Source organism: Equus przewalskii, chromosome 21 (genome assembly GCF_037783145.1).
Source record: "Equus przewalskii isolate Varuska chromosome 21, EquPr2, whole genome shotgun sequence".
In the NCBI taxonomy this organism is placed as follows: domain Eukaryota; kingdom Metazoa; phylum Chordata; class Mammalia; order Perissodactyla; family Equidae; genus Equus; species Equus przewalskii.
Window position 1 is genome coordinate 7,023,061 of NC_091851.1, and position 21,164 is coordinate 7,044,224.

The 21,164-nt window shown below is 59.2% G+C and overlaps 1 protein-coding gene across 4 annotated transcripts in view; it reads left to right on the plus strand.

The window, feature by feature from the left end:
• RRBP1 (ribosome binding protein 1) overlaps positions 1–21,073 on the plus strand; it is a 61,820-nt gene extending 40,747 nt beyond the window's left edge. For 2 of the 4 annotated variants that reach the window (XM_070589533.1, XM_008525373.2), the window contains exons 6-24: positions 593–711; positions 2,990–3,143; positions 5,034–5,172; positions 6,881–7,059; positions 7,227–7,261; positions 10,119–10,209; positions 11,014–11,106; positions 13,134–13,226; positions 13,307–13,390; positions 13,529–13,618; positions 14,367–14,459; positions 14,877–14,948; positions 15,549–15,644; positions 16,187–16,270; positions 18,013–18,120; positions 18,934–19,017; positions 19,270–19,368; positions 19,888–20,031; positions 20,508–21,073. In XM_070589533.1, coding sequence (XP_070445634.1) covers positions 593–711; positions 2,990–3,143; positions 5,034–5,172; positions 6,881–7,059; positions 7,227–7,261; positions 10,119–10,209; positions 11,014–11,106; positions 13,134–13,226; positions 13,307–13,390; positions 13,529–13,618; positions 14,367–14,459; positions 14,877–14,948; positions 15,549–15,644; positions 16,187–16,270; positions 18,013–18,120; positions 18,934–19,017; positions 19,270–19,368; positions 19,888–20,031; positions 20,508–20,546 — 1,896 coding nt within the window. In that variant the 3' untranslated portion in view covers positions 20,547–21,073. The remainder of the gene's footprint in view (positions 1–592; positions 712–2,989; positions 3,144–5,033; positions 5,173–6,880; positions 7,060–7,226; positions 7,262–10,118; positions 10,210–11,013; positions 11,107–13,133; positions 13,227–13,306; positions 13,391–13,528; positions 13,619–14,366; positions 14,460–14,876; positions 14,949–15,548; positions 15,645–16,186; positions 16,271–18,012; positions 18,121–18,933; positions 19,018–19,269; positions 19,369–19,887; positions 20,032–20,507) is intronic. The other 2 variants (XM_070589535.1, XM_070589534.1) reach the window with 1 other exon arrangement.
• Positions 21,074–21,164: the final 91 nt, after the last annotated feature.

Genomic DNA, 21,164 nt, shown 5'->3' on the forward strand with positions numbered 1-21,164 from the left:
AGGACCCATAAAACAAGAGAATTTCATGTACAGCTGAAAACTATGCAGCCCTGGCATGGGGCTCGAGGCCAGTGGAGTGTCCACCCAGCCTGGCCTGTGTTGTCCGAGCCCTGACTCTGTCCCCTGAAACCTGCGCTCTGCTCATGTGGGCCACAGCCTCCTCCCCACGGTGCATCTTGGGATGTGCCACGGGAGGTCAGAGGGTAGGAACAAGGCTTCCTTGCGGTAATTATAGGCTGTGCTTGTGGCCGTGTGCTTTGTCTCAGAACAGTCAACCAGGGTGACCTCGGAGGCACAGTGCATGGAGCACATCTGGGGCTTTGGGCTGAGCCCCAAAACCCACCCAGAGGCCAGAGGCCATGAGGCAGAGGAGAGAGAAGAGGTGTTGTGCCTGGCAGTCACTCTTGGCCCCAGGCCCCTGACACTGGAGCTGTGAAGTTTCCAGCCCCTTGTTCTCGGGTCCTCCAACATGCTGTGGAGAAGGCAGAGCCCTCAGGGTTTTGTCTGTGGGCTGTGTCCTTGCTGAGCTTGCCCCAGAAATCAGCTTTGTATGGCCGAGCAGCACTCTGATGCCCGATTGGTGACTTTTCAGATCCGGACTCTTCAGGAGCAGCTGGAGAATGGCCCCAACACGCAGCTAGCCCGTCTGCAGCAGGAGAACTCCATCCTGAGGGATGCCTTGAACCAGGCCACAAGCCAGGTGGAGAGCAAGTAAGCTCAGCGCTCCCAGTTGGACACTGTGACCGTGCATCGTGGGGTGGGGAGGCTGCAGCCGGTGCCCTCCAGTTTCTTACTGGATCTGCACCTCCCCACTCAGGGCTCCATCCTGATCCTCCATCTCCTGTCTGGTTCTGAGCGGCTGAGCTTTCTGACGCGTGGCCAGTGTCCTCTCACATGGTCAGGCCCCAGGGAGAGTGGGTGAGCTCCAGCCTGCCGTGGCCAGTGTCCATGTGTTCAGTGCCCCTCAGTCCTGGCTGGTGCCAGCATCTTGCTTTCCTGGAAGAGCAGATAGTTTTCCCATGTCTGTCTTCACAACATCCTGATGTGTGAGGCTTTAAAAGCTCCTGATTTGGCCCAGAGTATCAAGGCCAAGCAGATTGTTGAAGATCAGAGTTCCATGCAGAGTGGTCCTGCTGTGGGCTGAGTGCCTCGATTCTCTGCGGGGATGGGGTCTTCTGTGCTGCAGGGGACATTGGCTTCTGCTGCCCTGGTGGTGAGTGGTGTCTTACAGCACATGGGCCGGCTGCTTACGGAGTTCTTGTTCTTAGCTGCCTCTCGGAAGCTGAGTGCTGGCATGTCCACAGAGAGTGGGCAGAGCCCAGAGGCAGCACTTGACCTCGCCATGTGAAGGACACCGTGGCTCTCTTCCCACTCCCTGGGTTGGCCATCGCTGTCTCCACACGCTGGCCTGGAGGAAGCTCCACTGCATTTTCTTTTGATTCCCATCTCTTTGCCTTCTCTTGGCCTGAAGCATCCTGAGGGACTTTCTGAGTTCTGCATTATCCTTGGAGCATCTCCTCTGGCCAGGAGGAGAACTGACTAAAGCAGAGAGTTCTGGCACCATCACTCCTTTAGCTGGAGGTCTGGTGGAGAGAACCTCGGCCCAGGGCTGGGCCCACGTGTCTGTTTTGGCTGGTGGCCCCACTGGCACAGAGTAAGATCTGAAGGCCACCTTCCTCAGGCCAGCCCCTTCTGTTAGGAGGTCCCCTCTGGGTGTGCATGTGTGCACGTCTTCATCTCCATCCTGGCCCATTGATAGGTTGGAGGTTCGGGGCTGCAGTTTCCTCAGCAGCCACAAGCAGAAGCTGAACGTGGGGACGGAGGAACACTCTGGTTCCCTCTCATGTAGTATCCGCTGCAGGCTCCATCCTGGAAACCTGTCACCCTGAAGTGGTAGCTGACTGTCAGTTTGTGGAAGCTCTGCCTGTGTGGGAGGGGTGTCCCCAGGCCTCCCCCAAAGCTCCAAATCTGTCCCAAGGGGCCCACCCAGCCTCCCACCTCCATGCCAGGGCACTGCAGTCCAGCCTCTTCTGTAAGCTCTCTGATTTTGATTCTTGGCACCGTAAAACATGAGCTGATGGCTCCACAGAGAGGGCTTTGGGGTGGCCTCCCCTCGTGCAGATGAGGACACCCAAGTCCAGAGAGGTGGGACCCACCCACTCCCTCAGCCTGCACAACAGAGCTGGTCTTGGCCAGGTTTCCTGCCTCCCATGGTTGTGGACAATCTTGTCTGTCTCCTTCATCCCGTCTGGCACTGTCCCTCAGCTGGACAGTCGTTCCTGCCTTAAAGAGGTGTCTTTTGTGCTAGTGAAGGAGGCCAGCATCCTGATTATGCTCCTGACACTGCAAAAGGCGGGTTGTGAAGTGCCCCTCTTTTCCTGTCAGTTGTCTCCTCCCACAACTCGTGAGCTTTCTCCCCTGTCCTGAGACCCTGCTTTTGTGCAGTGTTGGAGGGTCTGTTTTGTACAGTACCTCAGCCTCCCACTCTGGGTGGCCTCTCAGCCTGGCTGTGTTCCATCCAGCCCGCCAGCGAAGCAGGGCACATGAACTCCAACGGGCTGCTGCCCCCAGCCCTGTGAGGGGTGTTGAGGAGAGTCAGCCTGCATCCCACGGCTTGTTTGGACCCAGATTGGCAATGAGGAGAAGAGCGTCTTGTCTTGCCTTTTTTCTGTCTGAATTTCCAGTCATTTCCAGGAGGGGCTCCATAGCATGCTTTGGTGCACACTTTGCTCTTTGCTCTTACTAGTCCTGACAGTATGCTGGGAAAATGACATCTTTAACAAAACACATCCAACCACACATCGCTGATAATGCAAAAGGGGCTTTGGTAATGGCTCCAAGACTTGGGAGCTACTTAGGAAGGGGCGGGTGCCGTGGAGGGAAGGCTCAGACCACCAGTCCCGTGACCTGGGGGCAGCTCTCAAGGCTGGCGAGGGCTGACTCGAGCCCTCTTGTGTCCGTCAGTCAGGGGCTGGTGCCTCTCTTGCAGGCAGAATGCGGAGCTAGCCAAACTCCGGCAGGAGCTCAGCAAGGTCAGCAAGGAGCTGGTGGAGAAGTCGGAGGCCGCGCGGCAGGAGGAGCAGCAGCGGAAGGCTCTGGAGGCCAAGGCAGCCGCCTTCGAGAAGCAGGTCCTGCAGCTGCAGGTGAGTCGGGTGGCAGCCACTTCAGAGCCCCATTCATCCCTCCCACCAGGCCTGTCTGTGAAGCAGGGATGGGCCAGGGCTTGCCCGGCCACACCGGGTCATCCCTTCCCAGCCATGACTGTGACAGCTGGCAGCTCACACAGGGCTGGGTCTGGAACCCTCACCCCTGACCTCGTTAATGATAGTGATAGCTAGTTAGCATTGAGTGGGTGCCTGCTGTGCGCTAAGCATTGTTCTAAGCTCTTTACAAGCATTAACTCAGCCAATTCTCATTGGAACCTATGAGGTAAGAACACTTATTATCTATAATTTACTCATAAGGAAATTTGAGGCACAGAAAAGTTAAGCAGCTACCCCATGTTCACTCAGAGGCAGGATTTGAACCCTGGGGCTAGCCCCAGAGCGGTTGGTCCTCCCACACTTGCCACCACCTGTGGTACCACAGCTTGGGCCATCGCCAGCCAAGCTGATGCAGCTTCTGGCTTCAAGGCCGGGTAGGTGTTCTTCGTTTTAGCCTCTGGATGTGGCCTGGGAGCTCTTGTTTTCCCAAGAGGATGCCCATTCTCCAGAGGGAGGAAGATTATCCCACTGTCTCCACAGTGCACTGGGCAACATCCAGGGTGGCCTTAGCTGACGGGCTTTGCTGCCCATTGGCCTGATGGCTTCTGGATCCCCCCAGCTGGCCCCTTTTGGGGCAGGATGACTGGGGAAGTTATCACGGGTGTGGTGAGCCTTGATGTCACATCTGCCATGCGTGTAACTTTTCTGGATAATGAGGGAATCCTGGTGACCTGAAGGGCTTTGGCCCCTTGTTCAGCTCAGTCATTGAAGCTACGTTGTAGCACATGGGGCAGTGGAGCTGTCTTTTAGAAGGGACTAGAATGACAAACACGAAATCGTAAGACTGATTGAGTGTGTACAAAGGACTAAAAGAGAACAGGGACAAATAGACGTGGCTTGGATTGTTTGGGTGGAATTGAGATGGATAATTTGGTGTTCACTGATTTTCATGTAAAGCAGGCCCACCCAGACCACTGAGATCAGAACCACTGCGGGGGGCCTGGCCGTGACTATGTGTTTAAAGGCACGTGGATAGTTCTGCTGCTTCTGGGGCTGGTACCTCCACTCTGGCCCAGGTTGTCACCATCATGTGTGCCATTTCTAGGGACCCAGCGTGGAGCCAAGGCCTGGGCCTGTCTCTCACCAGTAAGCCCCAAACTCTAAGCATCTCTTACCCTCTCAGGACTTAGGGTCCTTGTCCTCAGCCTGGGGCCACATGAGAGTAGATTCTTTCCCCTCTGACGCCAAAGTTCTAGAGTGACTGACCACCAGTACTGAGCGAGGCCAGGGTGGGCGGTTGCCTTGTTGGCCCTCATGGCATTGACAGTGAGGCCCCTGGTGTCTGCTGCCAGATTTTAGAGCCTCAATTTCCCCATCTGTAACGTGGGCTTGACTGTAATATCTGTTTCACGGGATGGCTGGGGATTAACCACAGTGACACACACAGAATGTCTAGAACAGTGCCTTTCACAGCAAAAGAGCTCAATAAATGTGAGCTTTATAAGGTCCCAGTCAGGAGCTCTCCGGGTTAGACTGGAGGTTTCATCTCAGGAAGCATCTGTCTGTGTCACACTGCCGTGAAAGTGGGGCTTTTTCTTTGTTGTGACTGCCCTTCACCATCAGCCCACTCTTCAGGGCCGGGCTGGGTGTGGCCCGCTGGCCTTCTGCAGTGGACGAACTGACTTTAGAAATCCAGAAGGGTTTTATAAAGCTTGTCCAGGTATGATGGCATGGTGTAAAGAGCGCTCTGCCCTCCTTGACCTCCGAGCCAGGTGAGGGTCCGGCCTCTGTCCTGCATCCTCATGGCCTGCTTCCCTCTGCGGTCCCTAGGTGTCTCACAAGGAGAGTGAGGAGGCCCTGCAGAAGCGCCTGGACGAGGTGAGCCGGGAGCTCTGCCGCTCGCAGACCAGCCACGCCAGCCTGCGGGCGGATGCCGAGAAGGCCCAGGAGCAGCAGCAGCAGATGGCTGGTGAGGGTGGCGGCTCAGCTCCGAGGCTCCCGTGGGGTCTGTGCCCGGGAACCCTGCACCTGCCCCTGAGGAAGTCTGGAGGCAGGGATTGCATCCTATCAGGGGAGGGGCTGGATAAAGGGGCGGAGCCCACGAAGGATGGATGTGGGGGCGGAGCCTGGGGGGGTCGGACACCTGGAGCCCTGGCTGTGGGTGAGCTGAGGCACTCCTGAGGCCCTTGCTGACCTTCTTGGCTGACTCCTAGACCTTTGTGGCCCACCTAGCTCCTTTAGCCCAAGCGGGCAGGTTTGGAAGGTGGGCCTATAGTCCCCCTGGGCTCACAAGTCACCTTCCCAATCAGGAGAGAGTGGCAAAGTCAGGGGTACTGAGGGCTCCTAGAGAAATAGGGCAGATGGTGCCAGTGACAGCTCGACAGTCACTTGCTCACCAGAGTATTTCCTGAATGACTGCCATGGGCTGTGCACTGTCATGGGCACCTAGGGCTTGGCCAAGAGTGAAGCAGCCATGGCAGGGCTGTCTTCTAGCAGGGAAGACAGACATAGGTAGAGAGACACACATCGAGCGGGTCTCAGCCCTGCTCTCTACAGGTTTCAAATAGCTTACGTGACCTAGAGCAGCGTCGGCCAGTTGTTTCTGTGAAGGGCCAGATAGTAAATGTTTTTGGCTCCGTGGCCAGACAGTATCTGGCACAGCTGCCCCACTCTGCTGCCAGGCACAAAAGCAGCCCTAGCTCATATCTAAACAGACAGACTGGCTGTGTTCCAGTAAAGCTTTCTTCACAATGGTGGGCCAGGGGTGGCCCATGGGCTTAGTTTGTGGAGCCCTGCTCTAAATGGGCCAGGTGTGGCTGTAGATTGGGTGGTCAGGGAGGCTGCTCTGAGGCAGAGGGGATGTTTAGGCCAAGGACTGGATGACAAGAAGGGACCAGCCTCACAAAGACCAGGAAGGGGCAGAAATGGCCATCACAGGGCCCCTGAGAATGGGCATGGACTTGAACTTGGCCTGTACAAGATACAGATCCAAAAGGTCAGCGAGCATGACTGGAGCAAGGTGGGCAGGGCCCAGTGACCCTCCCTGTGAAGAGTTTGGGTGGTGTGTCGTGTGATGGGAGCCCTCGGAGCACTTGGGACAGAGAATGGCATGATCCTGTTTGCACTCTGGGTGCTCCGGCGCTGGGTGGAGGATGGACCGGAAGAGCAGGAGTGGCTCAGGGGACCAGGGATGAGGCTCTGCAGTTACTCAGTCCAAAGGCAGCAGGGCTGGGCCCAGGCGGCCCCAGAGGTGCTGCTGAGAGAAGGGTTTGGCAGACAGTGGATGTGGAGTCCACAGGCTGTGTAGAGGGGTGGGGGGTGGGGCAGCAGGAAAGCAGGGCAGCGTGACCCGGAGACCGGGGAGGTCGGGAGGGGTGTGTTCGAGTTCCCTGAGCAGAGCTCCGTTTGTAAGGGCAGGCAGCGGAGCCTGAGTTTGGGGATGAGACCAGGGCTGGGAGACTTGGCAGACTCCTAGACACGTGGGTGACATTTAGAGCCATGGGACTTGTCTGGGGTCACTCAGGGAAAAGGATACCCCAAGAAGACCCCATGCATTGGTCTCAGCCGATATGAGCCAGTCTCCTAGAGAACGAATTTTTAGAAACTGCAACTGAAATCCATTGTAGGTTTCTATCATTGTCCTGCCCCTCAGCCGCTCTTGCTCCCCTTTTCCTCAGAGCTGCACAGCAAATTGCAGTCATCAGAGGCGGAGGTGAAGAGCAAGTGCGAGGAGCTGAGCGGTCTCCACGGGCAGCTCAAGGAGGCCAGGGCAGAGAACTCAGAGCTCACAGAGAAAATCCGGTCCATCGAGGCCCTGCTGGAGGCAGGCCAGGCCCGGGATGGCCAGGACACCCAGGTCAGCTGGCACCTTCTCCCCGGGGGTTGATGGGAGGGGAGGGAGAACGCCATCGAGTCCTGACCTGCCAGGTAGAGAGGGCAGAGAGCAAGTGAGCCCCACCCTGACTAGTTGCCATACCAGCCAAATCTCATGGTGACCAAAGAGCTTTCTGTCTCTCGTTCCAGGCCAGTCAAGCGGAGGCCGACCAGCAGCTGGCCCGGTAAGCAGAGGCCGAGGGCTGCAGCCTCAGCACGGGGCAGCCCAGGACCCCTAGGCTGAGAACAGGCACACGGTTCCCCTGGGGAAGAGCCCCTTTCAGAGGTCCCTGCCTTTCCTCCATCCCTCCAGTGACTCTGAGGACAGGGGAGAGGCCTGGGCAGGAAGCAAGGCAGCCTTGCAAATAGCTCCTGCCTGCTCTCAGGGAGGAAGACTGGTCTTTGTGGAGAGGGGCGGGTGCCTGTGACGGGGGTCGATGGGGAAGGACTAGCTGATCAGAGGTTCTGTCCATGTCTACAAGGTGAGGGATTGTAGGGACTGAGGTCATAAATGGAATAGGAGAAATGGTTACACACCCAGAATGGAGAACCTGGGAGGTCAGCAGGCCTTTCGCACACATTTGGGATATCAGTGCAGTTCAGAGCTGACCAAGTTGCAGGGTTGTCCTCAAGGTAACTTCACTGCTGGCAGACCTTGTTTTCCCTTGGTGACGCTGGCCCCAGCACCAGGCCGTGCTCAGGGACTGTTTGCTGTTGCTAAGGCCAGAGCCGCCCCCTGGGTGGGGCGGCTCAAGTCAGGGTGCTGGAGTCTTTGGGATTGTCACCTCTGGCATGTGCATCCCTAAGTAGATGCCCATGGGCTTGGGAGGTGGGTCCTGGCTGCCGTGTCTAGGGGTTCACAGGGCAACCACATGTGGGCGAGGCACGGAGGGTATCCTCCATCCCTAGGCAGATGGTCAGATGTGTGGGTCATCAGCTGACAAGGTTGCCTTGTTCTGGCTGCTGCTGTTGCTGCGTCACCCACCCTGTGCCTCCCTAGGCCATGGCTCATGTCCCCTGGCCCTCAGGCTTTGTGGTTTGGGGGCTGGGGACAGAAGCCAGCTGCCCAGAGGGCCCAAAATGCCTTGTAGAAGACTCAGAACCACACCCTGTGTGTCTGCCTTTCCCCTTATGCTTTTTGCCAGAAAACATGGGCAAAGTTTGTTTCTCATGGTATTTGTTGGGGTAGAGAGGTTGTGTCTGGGTTTCTGCTCTTGTATTTTAAGATCAGATTCTTGGACCACACAGGAAGAAATTACTAGGGTGCTTAAGTCACATTGCAAATAGTGTTGAATCTAGTTTTTTTGCATCATGCAGATGTGTTTGCCAGAAATTGTTTTTTTTATTTCCTTCTCAGACAATTTATCTGAAAGTTGTGTCTAGGCCGGGCCATCTTGTTCTGGGGTAAAGATGGGTGATCCAGCCCCAGATGTTCTGGAACTCGGGCAGTCTCCACCAAGCAGCGGATTGTCTGTGTGTTCTTGCCACAGGCCTGCTGACTCTTTGTCCTCAGGGCCTGTTCTTTTGGGGATGCTCTTGGGATGGTTTGCTGGAGGCAGGCTGTTGCGTAAGGCAGAGGGCTTGAGGGAAGAAATAGGAGGGGTCTCAGCGGAGCTTTGAGGGTGGGGTTAAGGTTTTGTGGGCCTGAAACCAACATCCAAGAAGTCAACAACTGTCTTCAGGGCCAGATGCAAGTTGTATTTAGAATAAAAATGTGAGGTGGCGCCGTGGCAGAGTCTGTTCCCAGATAGGATCGGGGACAGCCAGCATGCTCGGCCCATGCTGAAATTGTTACGTTCAGTCCTAACATGCGTTACAATGGCGTTTTTCAAAAAGTTTCTGAACATGGCCCACGATAAAAAATGTAAATATATATGTCCCTGTCTAATTGGCAGTGGCCAGAGCCCCCTTCCCCAAGGCTGGTGGCAGCCCCGCTGGCGGGAGCATCCTCGAGTGGGGCTTCTTTTCTGCTTTCAGATCGGCTTTAGTTGGGCTGGTCACTTCTGGATTTTAGATTTCTCATGTCCCTGGGGCCTTCCCTGTCCTAAATCTTAATGCAGAAGATGACATATTCAAGTGTCCTTTTGAAGCCTGTTTCTCAGAACCTGCCCTGAACCAGTCAGGAGGGCGCTTAGCGACCTCCTTCCATCCCATCGTGCTCCTCGCGGCTGAAAGCCCACTGCCTTTGGGGGACTGGGGCCCTCGCTCCCCGCCAGGTCCATCTAGCAGCATCAACCTCTCATTTTCTAGATGATGAGGGTGGATGAAGGCTGCTGGGTCCTTGAATCTGGAGACAAGTGGGACAAGATGGGACCCACATTTCACCAACCTCATGGTGTCTGGGGTCACCTCGGGGCTGGTTCCTCAGACCTGGGTGCAGAACTGAGAGGGGAGCCTTTGGGTCTCAGCAGAGTTAGGTTTTGGATAGAGGACGGTCCCCCTGTACCGAGTGGGGAGCCAGTGGCCTTTTGTGAACTGCTGAAGGCAGTGGCACCGAGTTTTGAGGGTGCCACATGGGTCTGTAGCTCAGGCGGCTTCTTGAGCAGGCCCAGCCCATGTCTTTCACGGCCCCATGTGGCCACAGGGAAGGGCCAGCCGATGTGTTCTTTGCGGACGGCAGCACCAGGTTGAGCAGGTGCCACAGACCAGGCAGTAGGGCTCAGTTCACTGGAAGAAAAAGCCTCCCCAAAACCCGACTGTCTGGGGCCCATCCCTGCCCTGGCCACAGTGGCTGCCCTGACCTCTGCAGCCCCAGCGGCCAGTGTCATCAAGTGGGACTATAGTGGCCTCTGAAGTCTGCACCCCAGCCCCTGGGCCCTCGGGATGAGTGGGAGGAGGGGCTGGGGTGCCTGCTTCAGCTTCCCTGGAAGCTGGTGCCCTGCAAGGTGGTTGAAAGGAATGGGAAGGGACTGACCCCAGCCTCACAGGTGTCCTGGCTGGGAGGGCGCCTGGCAGAGGAAGGTGCCCCACCCACCCCAAGACAGGACCTGTGGGGGCTGCAGGTCCTTGGAGCCCGCCAGTGAGCCTGCTGTCTCCCTGCAGCCTCAAGGAGCTGGAGTCCCAGGTGTGGTGTCTGGAGAAGGAGGCCACTGAGCTCAAGGAGGCAGTCGAGCAACAGAAAACGAAGAACAACGTGAGTGTCGAGGGGCGTGCGTGTGAGGTGGTGGGCCTGCTGTGTCAAACCTGCCCCGAACTAGTCAGGAGGGCTTAACTACCTCTGTATGTCCCATCGTGCTACTCACGGCTAAAAGCCCACCTTCCTTTGGGGGACTGGGGGCTCCCTCCCTCAAGGTCCATCTAAAGCCTCAGGGCTGACTCCCATTGGGTCAGCTTGGGTCACGTGCTGGAGCATTGAGTCCCCCCCCACATGGGGACAGGATGTGCCACCTGGCCTGGGTCACGTGGTTCCCTCAGAGTGGGGGTGCTGGCATCAGGAGAAGGGGGTAGAGAAGCCCTTCTCCTCTGTGAGGGGTGTGGAAGAGCCTTGGCTACGTCACAATCACACCTACACACACCCTCGCCTCCGCCAGCTGCTTGCCCACCAACCCTCGCAGAGCCCAGGCTTGCTGGCCACCCCATCTGCTCGTCTCCAGGGAGCCCTCGCCTGTGCCTGGCTTGGCCAGAGCCGGCCAAGGGTCAGTGCCTGCTGTTCAGTGGTGGGAGCCTCTCCTCTCTGAGGAACCGGGCTGACTCTCTTCTCTCCTCCTTCAGCCTCCTCACGCCCCCACGCCGCGCCACCCCATAGCGGGCTGCGGCACCTGGCCTGGGTCAGTGCTGCCCAAGGGAGACCCGGTGGACACAGGCCAAGAGACAGGGCATTGTGTCCCTCTGCAAGCCCCCTTTGTGGTCTCTGCTGAGACCAACAGGCAGCTCGCTAGGGACGTGTCAGTGGCTGACCCCGCCTGGATGCTGAGATTTTCCATGTCTCCCCTCCCAGGACCTCCGAGAGAAGAACTGGAAGGCGATGGAGGCACTGGCCTCGGCTGAGAGAGGCTGCGAGGAGAAGCTGCGCTCCCTGACCCGGGCCAAGGTCAGAGTCGGTTAGCGGCATCTGTGTAGGTTGGCAGAGTGCGCACTGTGTGCGGAGATCCTTGGCCTGGGGGTGTCTGGGAGCCCACACCAGGGACCTGTGGGGCCCCTGCATCCCCCTGCTTGCCCTCTCTCTCCCTCCCTCCCTTTCATGTGTCCTTAAGATGAAGGGGGAAAGTGTACCCTTGATTGCTTTTTCTCAGCTGGGTCCTTTGCCATCAGGGGACAGAGACTGAGAGGCCATGGGGCAGCGAGCCCACCTGGTCCCCTGCCTTTGAGTGAACCCTAGAGGGGCTGTTTCTGTGGACTTTCTTCCTGTCCTTTTCCTCCCCTGAGGTTTTGTCTGAATGATCCTGCTGCTTTCTCAGGCCCTCTGAAATTGCGGCCTGATGGGTTCTGTGACTAATCTCTACATTGAGTCAGAGAGGAAGGACGTCTTTAGCCCCGAGCACTGGGGCCTTGAAGTCTGTGTTGGTCCTGTGCCCCATGCCACCCAGGTGTGGCAGTGTGGGCGCCCTAGTGTCTGGGCCCCCACATCACGCCTGGAGCCCACCTGAGGCTCTGGCCCGGGACATGGCTGCAATAGCAGCAAGTGGCAGCCTTGCCCACCCTGTTTCCCCCCTCGTTTTCATCCCTGATGCCAGGCCACGGCCCCAGCCCTCCCCACCCAGCATTGTTCATGCAGAAGGGACGTCTGTCCTGTTATCGGGAGCTTTGCCTTGATTTTCATGAGTGTGTCAGGAAACCTGGGGGTTGTATCAGATGAGGCCCCGAGATGATGCCGGAGGTGGAGGGCTGGCCTCGAGTCCTGCTGTGGCAGCTATGTTAGACTCCCCAGAGGTGACCCAGGAGCATGTCTGGCCTTCTTTGGCAAATGTAGAAGCTGTGACCAGAGATGTCACTTGACTTGCTCGCAGTCATGCAGCCAGATAAAGGTAGAAGCTGGCTTCCGGGTCCTCTGGCTCCCGCATCAGGTCCCACGACCAGGGAGCCTGAATAGTGGTTACAAGTCAGTGCTCCACAGCAGGCCATGGGCATTGTCTGTGGACCACTGGGCGAGCCAGGAAGGATCGCTTCTGAAACTTGAGTCCAGACCGTGTGGTGCTGTGGTCAGGCTGGGCATCCGATTGTCAGCCATCCTCCGTGTGCACGTTCCAGAATACCACTCAACAGCTCTAATCCAGTCAGAGTTCCTAATGCCATTGCCGGGCTCAGGCTGTGCCAAGGTCGTGGCAGGGCTGGCAGCAGATTCAACCTGCTGGGGACCAGTTATTAGATAAGATTCCCTTTTAGCCAGAAATCTGCGGCCACAGCCCAGGGTGTGGGGAGGGGCGTTACCTGTGCCTCGGGGGTCCTGCTGACCAGGCTTTGCTGTGTAGCTCCTTCAGTCCTTCCAGTCCCTTGTCATGCTTTTGAGTGGGAGCCTGAAGGAGGATGTTGGCAGCTCTGGCCTGGCGTGGCCGCAGCCTGTGTCAGGCTTTGGGAGAGACGTGACCCATGCCAGCCCTCATGCCCACTGAGCTGGTTTCTGCATCTGCCACGCGGGTGTGCTGCTCCTCCCTCCGTGTGTGGTGGCTGGGCCGCCACTCCCGGCGGGCAGGAGCTCCTAACGCTGGTGGCTGCTGGGAGACGCCTCTTCTCTGGCTCCCACAGCAACTTGAACGCCCACATATGCACACGCACACACGCATGTGGAGAGCTTGGAAGTTGAGGACTGACTGAGCGAGAATCCCTGCTGGGAGGTGTGGGAGGAACCTGCCCCTGCTATGTGGAGCCCCCAGCCCCCGTCGTTCAAGCTGAGTCTGTTTAAAGTTGACCCGGCTCCAGCTGGGATGGCCAGACCCTGGCTGCTGAGGTTCAACAGCCCGGCCCCTGCCCAGTCAGCCCCACGGAGCTGCTTGTCGTCTTTGATCCTTGTCCCTGGAGAGCTGAGGGCAAGCCTCCTGGGGTAGAGACCCAGGCATCTCTATGAACGCTCCCAGGGGGCTGCCCAAAACCTCCAGGCTGAAGGCCGCCCTCCCCCTGCAGGAGGAGTCAGAGAAGCAGCTCAGCCTGGCCGAGGCACAGACCAAGGAGGCCCTGCTGGCCCTGCTGCCCGCGCTTTCCGACTTGACACACCAGGTAGGCGGGGAGGCAGCTCCCGCAGGACCCTTTGCTCACAGGGAATGTCGCTGGGCCCAACTTGCACATTTTTCTTGCAGAATTACGCCGAGTGGTTGCAAGAAGTCAAAGAGAAAGGCCCTGAGCTGCTGAAGCAGCCGTCAGCTCACACGGAGCCCTCCTCGGTGAGCGTGGTGCCAGCATGCCCTCTTGCCGGGGCTGCCACTGTCCCCGGGAGGGGAGGGTGCCCAGAGTTTCATCAGGCAGCTGGAAGGAACCTCTGTGTTTGACTAACTGGGCCCCGTTCTGCCATCTGCCCTCAGGACCTGGCCGCTAAGCTGAGGGAGGCCGAGGAGACCCAGAGCACGCTGCAGGCTGAGTGTGAGCAGTACCGCACCATCCTGGGGGAGACGGTAAGGCGCGAGGCGGGGCCTCTGGCCAGGCTCTTGGCAGGCGTCCAGCAGGGGGCTGCCAGGAGAGGGAGTTTTTCGGGGCCTGCAGGTGGTAGTGGGGAAAAGCCCCTGGCCCCTCGGAAAAGAGGCCTGGGTTCGAACACTGGCTCTGTGACCTTGGCAGATCACTGCCCCTCTCCAGGCCCCGTTTCTTTGGCTGGGTGGTAAAGGGATGGATGAGGCTCTCAGGTCTTCCTTGCTTCCAGGCTGAGGAGAGGGCTGAGTTGAAGGTTTGGGGCTGGCTCTTGGGATGGAGACACTTGGACATAACAAGGCACAGTCTGGGAAAGGCAGAGGGGGCGTGCAGCTGACGGCCGGCTTGAAGCCGCTGTCTCTGCGGCTCCAGAACCAGTGCTGCGTCCTGCCCTCCCACTTGGACCGACACTGTCCTGTGTTTCTCGTCCTGGGTTGCTGAGGTCCGTGTTGCTGGCAAACCCAACACAGAGAGTCCTACGGCCTCATTCGGGTCACAGACCTTGTTTTCCTGCGTGGTCCGCAGCCAGCTTTCACACACTGGCCAGAGAGCCCGCCCCGGGCTCTGGCCCACCCTCTCCCTGTATGACACTGACTAGGGCGAAAGCAGAGCAGGGCCACGCTGGTGGCCAGGCAGCCATCACGGAGAAGCTGGGGGACAGGAGGAGGCAGTTGCGCGTTTATGTGGGGTGGGGCCTCTGCAGAGAGGGCCCGCCTCAGTGCCTCGTCCCCACAGGAGGGCATGCTCAAGGACCTGCAGAAGAGTGTGGAGGAGGAGGAGCAGGTGTGGAAGGCCAAAGTGAGCGCCACGGAGGAGGAGCTCCAGAAGGTACGGGTGGGCCCTCCAAGAGCCCCCAGGGTCCAGCCACACAAGCATCGCTAGGAATTCAGGCAGAACTTACTCGAGACAGACAGTGGAGCCAGAACTCCATGAGGTCCAGGGGGAAAGCTGACAGCATCATGCGGTCACTTGGGAGACAGGAGTCATGTTGGCTGGGTGCTGGTGACAGCATATGACCTGTGATTGCAGAATGACAGCTGACGCCTCAGTCTCAGGAGACCCCCCTACCCAGCCCACCCCCGGCAGAGGCTGCATCATGCTCAGTCAGGGCACCACTGGGCTTCCTGAGAGGAGGAGCCTGCGCTGCTCAGGGCCCAGGACCGTCTGTAAGGGGACATGGTGCTGTGTCCCCAGACACATCGCCCCAGGGGCTCATGTTTGACGGGCCTTCCCCTTGCTTTGTAGTCACGGGTCACAGTGAAACATCTCGAAGAGATTGTAGAGAAGCTAAAAGGAGAACTTGAAAGTTCAGATCAGGTATGTGTGGGGCTCTGCTCAGTGAGCTGCTTTCCTTATTACAGAGAAGGCTTACCAGAGAGGCCACTGGAGTTATTTTTCTCTCATGGGCCACATGCCTTAAGAGAGGCTGAGGGATCTCGTCAGGCCTGCCTTTCCTTAATGGGTGCTGTTTACAGCCTCAGAGGGGCCTGGGATGCTGTGGGCCTGTGCAGAATGCCTGGCCCTGGTAAACGGTGGCATCTGCAGTGGCCTGGATCATGGGAGGTGTGCGAGGTGACCCCACTCCTCTCTTCAGACACACAGTCAGCCTAGCCTTCGAGAAGGTACCCCTGCTATCCACCTAGCAAGTAGATCTAAAAGCTCTCCTCTCCCTGCCTGCTGAGGTCTGAGGACACCTCGGGACCCGGGAGTGCTGGGGTTTGGGTACTGTTTGCAGTAAGATGTTCTCTTGCCCTGGACTTGCTTCTGCTGGCCTTGGTTTGTCCGGTAGCGGACGGGCCGTGGAGGTGTCCTCCCACCCTCGTCCCAGGGCCAGCCAGACTTGTTGCCCCATCGCCCTATTCCCTGAGGTTAGTGCCCTCCTCTGGCCGACTTGAGGCCTCTGACGTGTGTGTGCAGGTGAGGGAACACACCTCGCACCTGGAGGCGGAGCTGGAGAAGCACATGGCAGCCGCCAGCGCTGAGTGCCAGAGCTACGCCAAGGAGGTGGCAGGGGTGAGTGTGTACCGCGGGCCGCCAGCCTGCCGGAGTTGCTGCCCCTCCGCAGCCGGAGCTCTCAGGCTTCCGCCCCAGGCCCTGGGCCGCCCGCCTGAGCGGTGTGTCCCGGGGCAGGTTTCCCAAAGACAGCCCCGCCAACAGGGCAGGGGGAGCCAGGTCAGCCTTGCAGCGAGAGAATTCTCTGGCTTGGCAACACCGTTGCTGGGGGATGGATTTAATCTGATACTGTTTTCTGAGTGTTCGGGAGCAGAAAGCACAAACCTGGCATCCCCCACTTTGGTTTGATCGCCAACTCTCAGCCTCAGTTTTCAAGAGACAAGCTGTAAACATTTGCGAAGGCCCAAGACCGGGGGTGTGGTGATAGGGTCCTTCCTCCGAAGCTGCACGAAGCAATGGCAGCTGTGGGCGCCCGCGTGCCCGCCCGTCCTGTGACACCCTCCATGTGGGCTCCGTGGGGGCGTAGAGGGCTGTGTGACTCACAGGAGCTGGTTTTCTCTTCTCTCTCCTTCTCCCACCCCCTGGGCCTGTCTCTCTCCAAGTTGAGGCAGCTTTTACTAGAATCTCAGTCTCAGCTGGATGCAGCCAAGAGTGAAGCCCAGAAACAGAGCGATGAGCTCGCGCTGGTGAGTGAGCTTGGTGTGGGGCGGGGGCGAGCGCCACGGGTTGCGTGCGAGTGAGATCGACGTCCAGTCCCATCAAACGTGAGCAGCCTGGTGGGGGGTGTGCTCCGAGCCGGTGTTCGGGCCAGGCCTTGCTCAGCCTCCTTGCACGTTTGCCCAAAACCCGAGCTGGGCCTGTGGCTGCCGGGACCACTGCCCTCTCGCTCTGCTTCCCGCCTGCCCTGGCGCAGTGTGGCCCCTCGTCAAGGTGCTGGGACCTCTGGGGTGTTTGACTCCCTCTAGTGTCCCCTGAGGCCCCTCCGGGCCTGGGCAGCTGGCCGCCATGTGGCTCTCAGCACACGCCTCACCGTTTGTGGGACTCGATCTTTTCTCCCCTCAGCGGGGGCTTGGACCAGTCCAGTCAGACCCACAGGCCTGCGCCCTGCCCGACCATACCTGGGGCCCCGTTCACCGTGTGCGAAGCTCCCTGCCGTGCGGGTGGCCTCCGGGCCTGCCTGGTTTTCTGCCTTAGTGTGCTATCTGAGTCCTTGCTCCTTGGCAGGGTCAGCCCAGCCTTACAGAGGTGACACCATCAGTCCCAGTACCAGCTTCGGGGCCGAGGCTGCAAGCAGCAGCCTGAAAGGTCACAGACGTGCTCTGTTTGATCTGCACAGTCTTTTTTTAAATCTTGAATTCATTGTCAGCTTGTAGAAATTGGGAGACTTTGAGTACAGATGTACACATCTGGTTTTCTGTGAGGAGACCCGAGGTCTGGTCTGTGGGGCTCACATTCACACACAGCCGCACTCCGGACTCTGGGCACTGCCGCTGGTCATTCGGGCCTTATCCAGGATCGCGCAGTGGAGGGTGGGGACTGCCTGGCCGAGTCGTTGCCTGAGCCCGAGGGCCACTCACGGAGGCCGTTGCCTAAGCTGGGCTGGGGGACCGGCCGCGGGAGCGTGGCGCAGGCTGGAGGCCTGAGCGCCCCCAAGTTTCTCGTCCTTGCTGGACTGCACAGTTTGGCCTCCACCTTGGGGGGCTCTTGGGAGGGAGGGAAGCATGGGGGTCCCTCAGAGCAGCACCTCTTTGGTGGGGGCCAAGACCACCCGTGTTCCCTGGGGAGCTCAGGCCAAGGGTGCCCTCAGACTCCCTGACTGGAAGCTTTCCCCCAGCTTCGTGGGACACTGCTGCCCCCAGATCTGAGGCTCAGTGGGCTGGGGAACTGGGGGAGACCGGTTGTGTCATTCGCCCCCAGCAATGGAGCTCACGGGTGGGCATACCTTATTAGGCCGGAGTGGCATCACATAATCTATTTTAGACCCCGACAAGGGCTCTGAACAGTGAGTGTGTCATGGAGGAGGAATCGGGGCAGGGCACAATGTCTGCGGGGAGCCCGTTGGTGCCTGGCACTTCCTTTGGGATCCCGCAACTCTGTGCGCTTCATCCGTCGGGTTCCCGGCTCCCGGGAGGGCTCTGCCGGCTGGCCTTGGGGCAGCACGTGGGTCTCCGTGTGGGGCCAGCCTGGGCCCCTCGTTGGCCCTGAGGCCTTGGTTTGGCTCAGGGGAGGGGTGGTGGCACCGGCCCCCTTGTCCTAGTGAACCTGCATGGGGACTCTGACACAAGTCATGGCTACCAAACCAGGTGCCCCTTGGGGACTGTGGCTGCCGAGAGCCTCTGTGGCCCCCCCCGAGGATCTGTGTATGCACGCAGGCGCGGCGAGTGTGCGCCTGGCGGGGTACTTGCACGAACCCCCCTCCCTGTTTCAGGTCAGGCAGCAGTTGAGTGAGATGAAGAGCCACGTAGAGGATGGTGACGTGGCTGGGTCCCGGGCTGCCCCCTCAGAGGCCCCCCCAGCAGAGCAGGACCCCGTCGAGGTTAGGGCGGTGAGCCGGGCCCCAGATGTCTGTCACTAACCTCCCTGTGGGTCCCCTCCATCCCATCGGAGCGCCAGGATGGCGGGACTGTTCTGGATGAAGACCAGCTCCTTGTGGCCTCCACTGCCCTCCTTCCCCCCTGGCTCTCCCCAGGCGGCAGTCACCCAGGTTCTGAGGAAGCTGCAGGGCATAGGAAAGGACAGGGAAGGCAAGGCAGCCAGGCAGGGAGGTATCAGGGGCTTGATCCTAACAGCGTGTGTGAGAGGGGCTGGGAGAGGGATGCGGGGCAGCCGGGCCTGCAGTTAGGGGTCCGACCTTCCACTGTGGCCCTTGCTGGGATACCACTAGCAGGCCGCGCCTGCTCTGCTCTCTAGGTGTGTGACCCAGTAACTGCCACTGAGAGCCCTTGCCAGGAGGCAGGAGTGTGTCACCAGAGGAGCAGTGGTGGGGCTGCTGGGTGGGGATGCTGCTATGGGGCGGGGGGGGCTTGCACGGTGGCTCTGAGGCCCCCTTGTCCTGTGGGTCTCACTGATGGTGCCAGAGGTTAGCAGAGATCGCGTCAGCATCTCTTTTCAGCCACCAGCTTCTGTGCTGGAGGCTGAGACACTGTCTCCCAGGGGGCCTCTGGAAACCACTCAGTCAGCTGGCCAGTGACAGAAGCCACCCCAGCTAGCCAGAGGCAGGGAAGGGCCAGGGGAGCACCAGAAGCAGCTAGAAGGTGGAGCCCCCAGGTCTCAGCATGCCCGGGAGCCCGGGCTCCCAGGAGGGTCCTCCACCAGGTTCCCAAAGTGTGTTTGCGGTGTCACCCCACAGCTGAAAACGCAGTTGGAGTGGACAGAAGCCAGCCTGGAGGACGAACAGACACGGAGGCAGAAGCTTACAGCCGAGTTCCAGGAGGTCAGGCCCTGCCCGTGGAGGCTTCCGTGCCTCAGGGGTGGTGGGGGGTGTGGCCAGGCCGGTGGGCGCTGGTCTACAGGCCGCCTCAGGACCCATGGGCCGCCCAGCCTCATACCTCCCAAGGGCGTGCGGCTGCTCAGGGGTCCCCTGCCTCCTGTGCACGGGCTTGAACTGTCGTCCTGGGTACCCTCCCGTCCCCAAGTGGGCTTGCCAGGTTCGTGCCCCCTGATCCCGCTGCCTCTCTCTGCCAAGGCTCAGAGCTCGGCGTGCCGGCTGCAGGAGGAGTTGGAGAAGCTCCGCAGCACCGGCCCCCTCGGGGCTTCAGCAGCAGAGGAGGCCACAGAGCTGAAGGTAGGGGGGGCCTGCTCCAGGGCTAGGAAGGGAGAGCCCACCCCACTGGTCGGCAGCACTGTGGTGGGAGCAGCAGACAAGTCATCCAGAGGCCCGTCGAGCAGGGCCAGCCTGATTTGATTGGGGGAGGTCCCTAGACCTCCAGTGTCACATATGGCAGCCACTAGTCAGTGTGGCTCTTTAAATTTAAATAAACTTTGAAGTTCAGTTCCCTGGTCACCCCAGCCACTGTGTGTGCTCAGCAGCCACCACGTGTGTCCAGTGGCTGCTGTGTTGAACAGGGTGCGTGAGAACGTTCCCACTGTCACAGGAAGCTCTGCGGGCAGTGCTGGTAGACAGGACACAGCCCGAACGGTAATGCAGGCTTCAGCTCCCACCGTCACTGCCCTTTTCTGGGTAACTGGGAGATTCCCTCAGGGGCTCCCAGTGTCCAGGGCATCGGGCCCCATGGGCATAGTCAGGTGGCCTTCCTGCTGCCTGTCCTGTGAACGCTGATCCCTTCAATCCTCTGACCCACAGGAGAGACTAGAAAAAGAGAAGAAGTTGACAAGTGACCTGGGACGTGCTGCCACCAAACTACAGGAGCTTTTAAAGACGACCCAGGAGCAACTAGCGAAGGAGAAAGACACAGTGAAGAAATTGCAGGAACAGCTGGACAAAACAGTGAGTGTCTGGCTATGGCAGGGCCATTGGCCTTTGCTCGGCCCCACTGGAGGTGGGTGCTGCCCCAAGCAGGGGGCGCTGGGAGCCAGGGCTCCTGGGGGTGGGAGGTGGTGGGGACAGAGACTTCTGAAAGCAGGCACCAGGATGTGCGGCCTGCCAGGCCCAGCACCCTCCCTCCTGCGGCTGCCCTTGGTGGAAGTATCCCCCGACCCCCACTGCCAGCCAGGTCCTCCCTCTGCATCCTGCGGGTCCAGGGCCCTTGCCCTCCTCTGCATCCTGCCTGAGGGGTCTCCTCCAGCCCCAGGAGTCAGCTCTGGGTCCCCGGACGTGCTGGGCTGGGTGTTCTCTGAAGGGATTGGAGTGGTGTGGCGGTGTTAATCCAGGGGTGCTGGAGGGCCCTGGGAGTTTGGGGGTAAGTGCCCCCCTTGGCTCCTTGGCCCCAGTCCTTTCCTCCCCCCGCACTCCTTTGTTCACAGGAGGACAGTAGCAGCTCAAAGGAGGGCACCTCTGTCTGAGTCTCCTCTGCGGAAAAGAAGTTACTGTTCAACTTACCAAAATGCCTTACACATTCCTTACAAATAAATAAACCAACACAGCATCATCCAGGCCCATCTTCTGGTAGCTCTGAGAAGCCATTAGAGATGAGTCTCTTAGAGCCACAGAAATAGATCTTCAGACCCCCAGTTTGTAAAAGAACCTTTGTCACATTTGATAAACACTATTCCCCAGGACCAGCCCTGGACCACGGCCGAGCAGACGCCAAAGCCCTTATCAGCTCCGTGACAGACCCCGGGCTGTGTGCCGGGGAGGCCGGGACCTCTGGGTATCCATCCATATGTCAATCAGTGCAATTGTGGCATCTTCCAGGGGGCGGGGTCAGGAGGTGGGCAGACCCGGGGCTGAGTCTCAGGCTGTGGAGCAGACCGGCGGGTCACGGCCCAGCCAGACAGCAGCCCCTCAGCCCTGGAAGAAGTTGCCAGTGAGAACTGTTGTGTGGCCTCCTGGATGTTAATGCCATTAAAACCAACATTGTCGCCCGGCACTGCGGTCTCATCTGGTCTTCTGCTGGGGTGCCCCACCTGGCTGCTGGGCCCAGGATGAGGAACGAAGAGGGGCTGGCTCCCTGGGAGAGA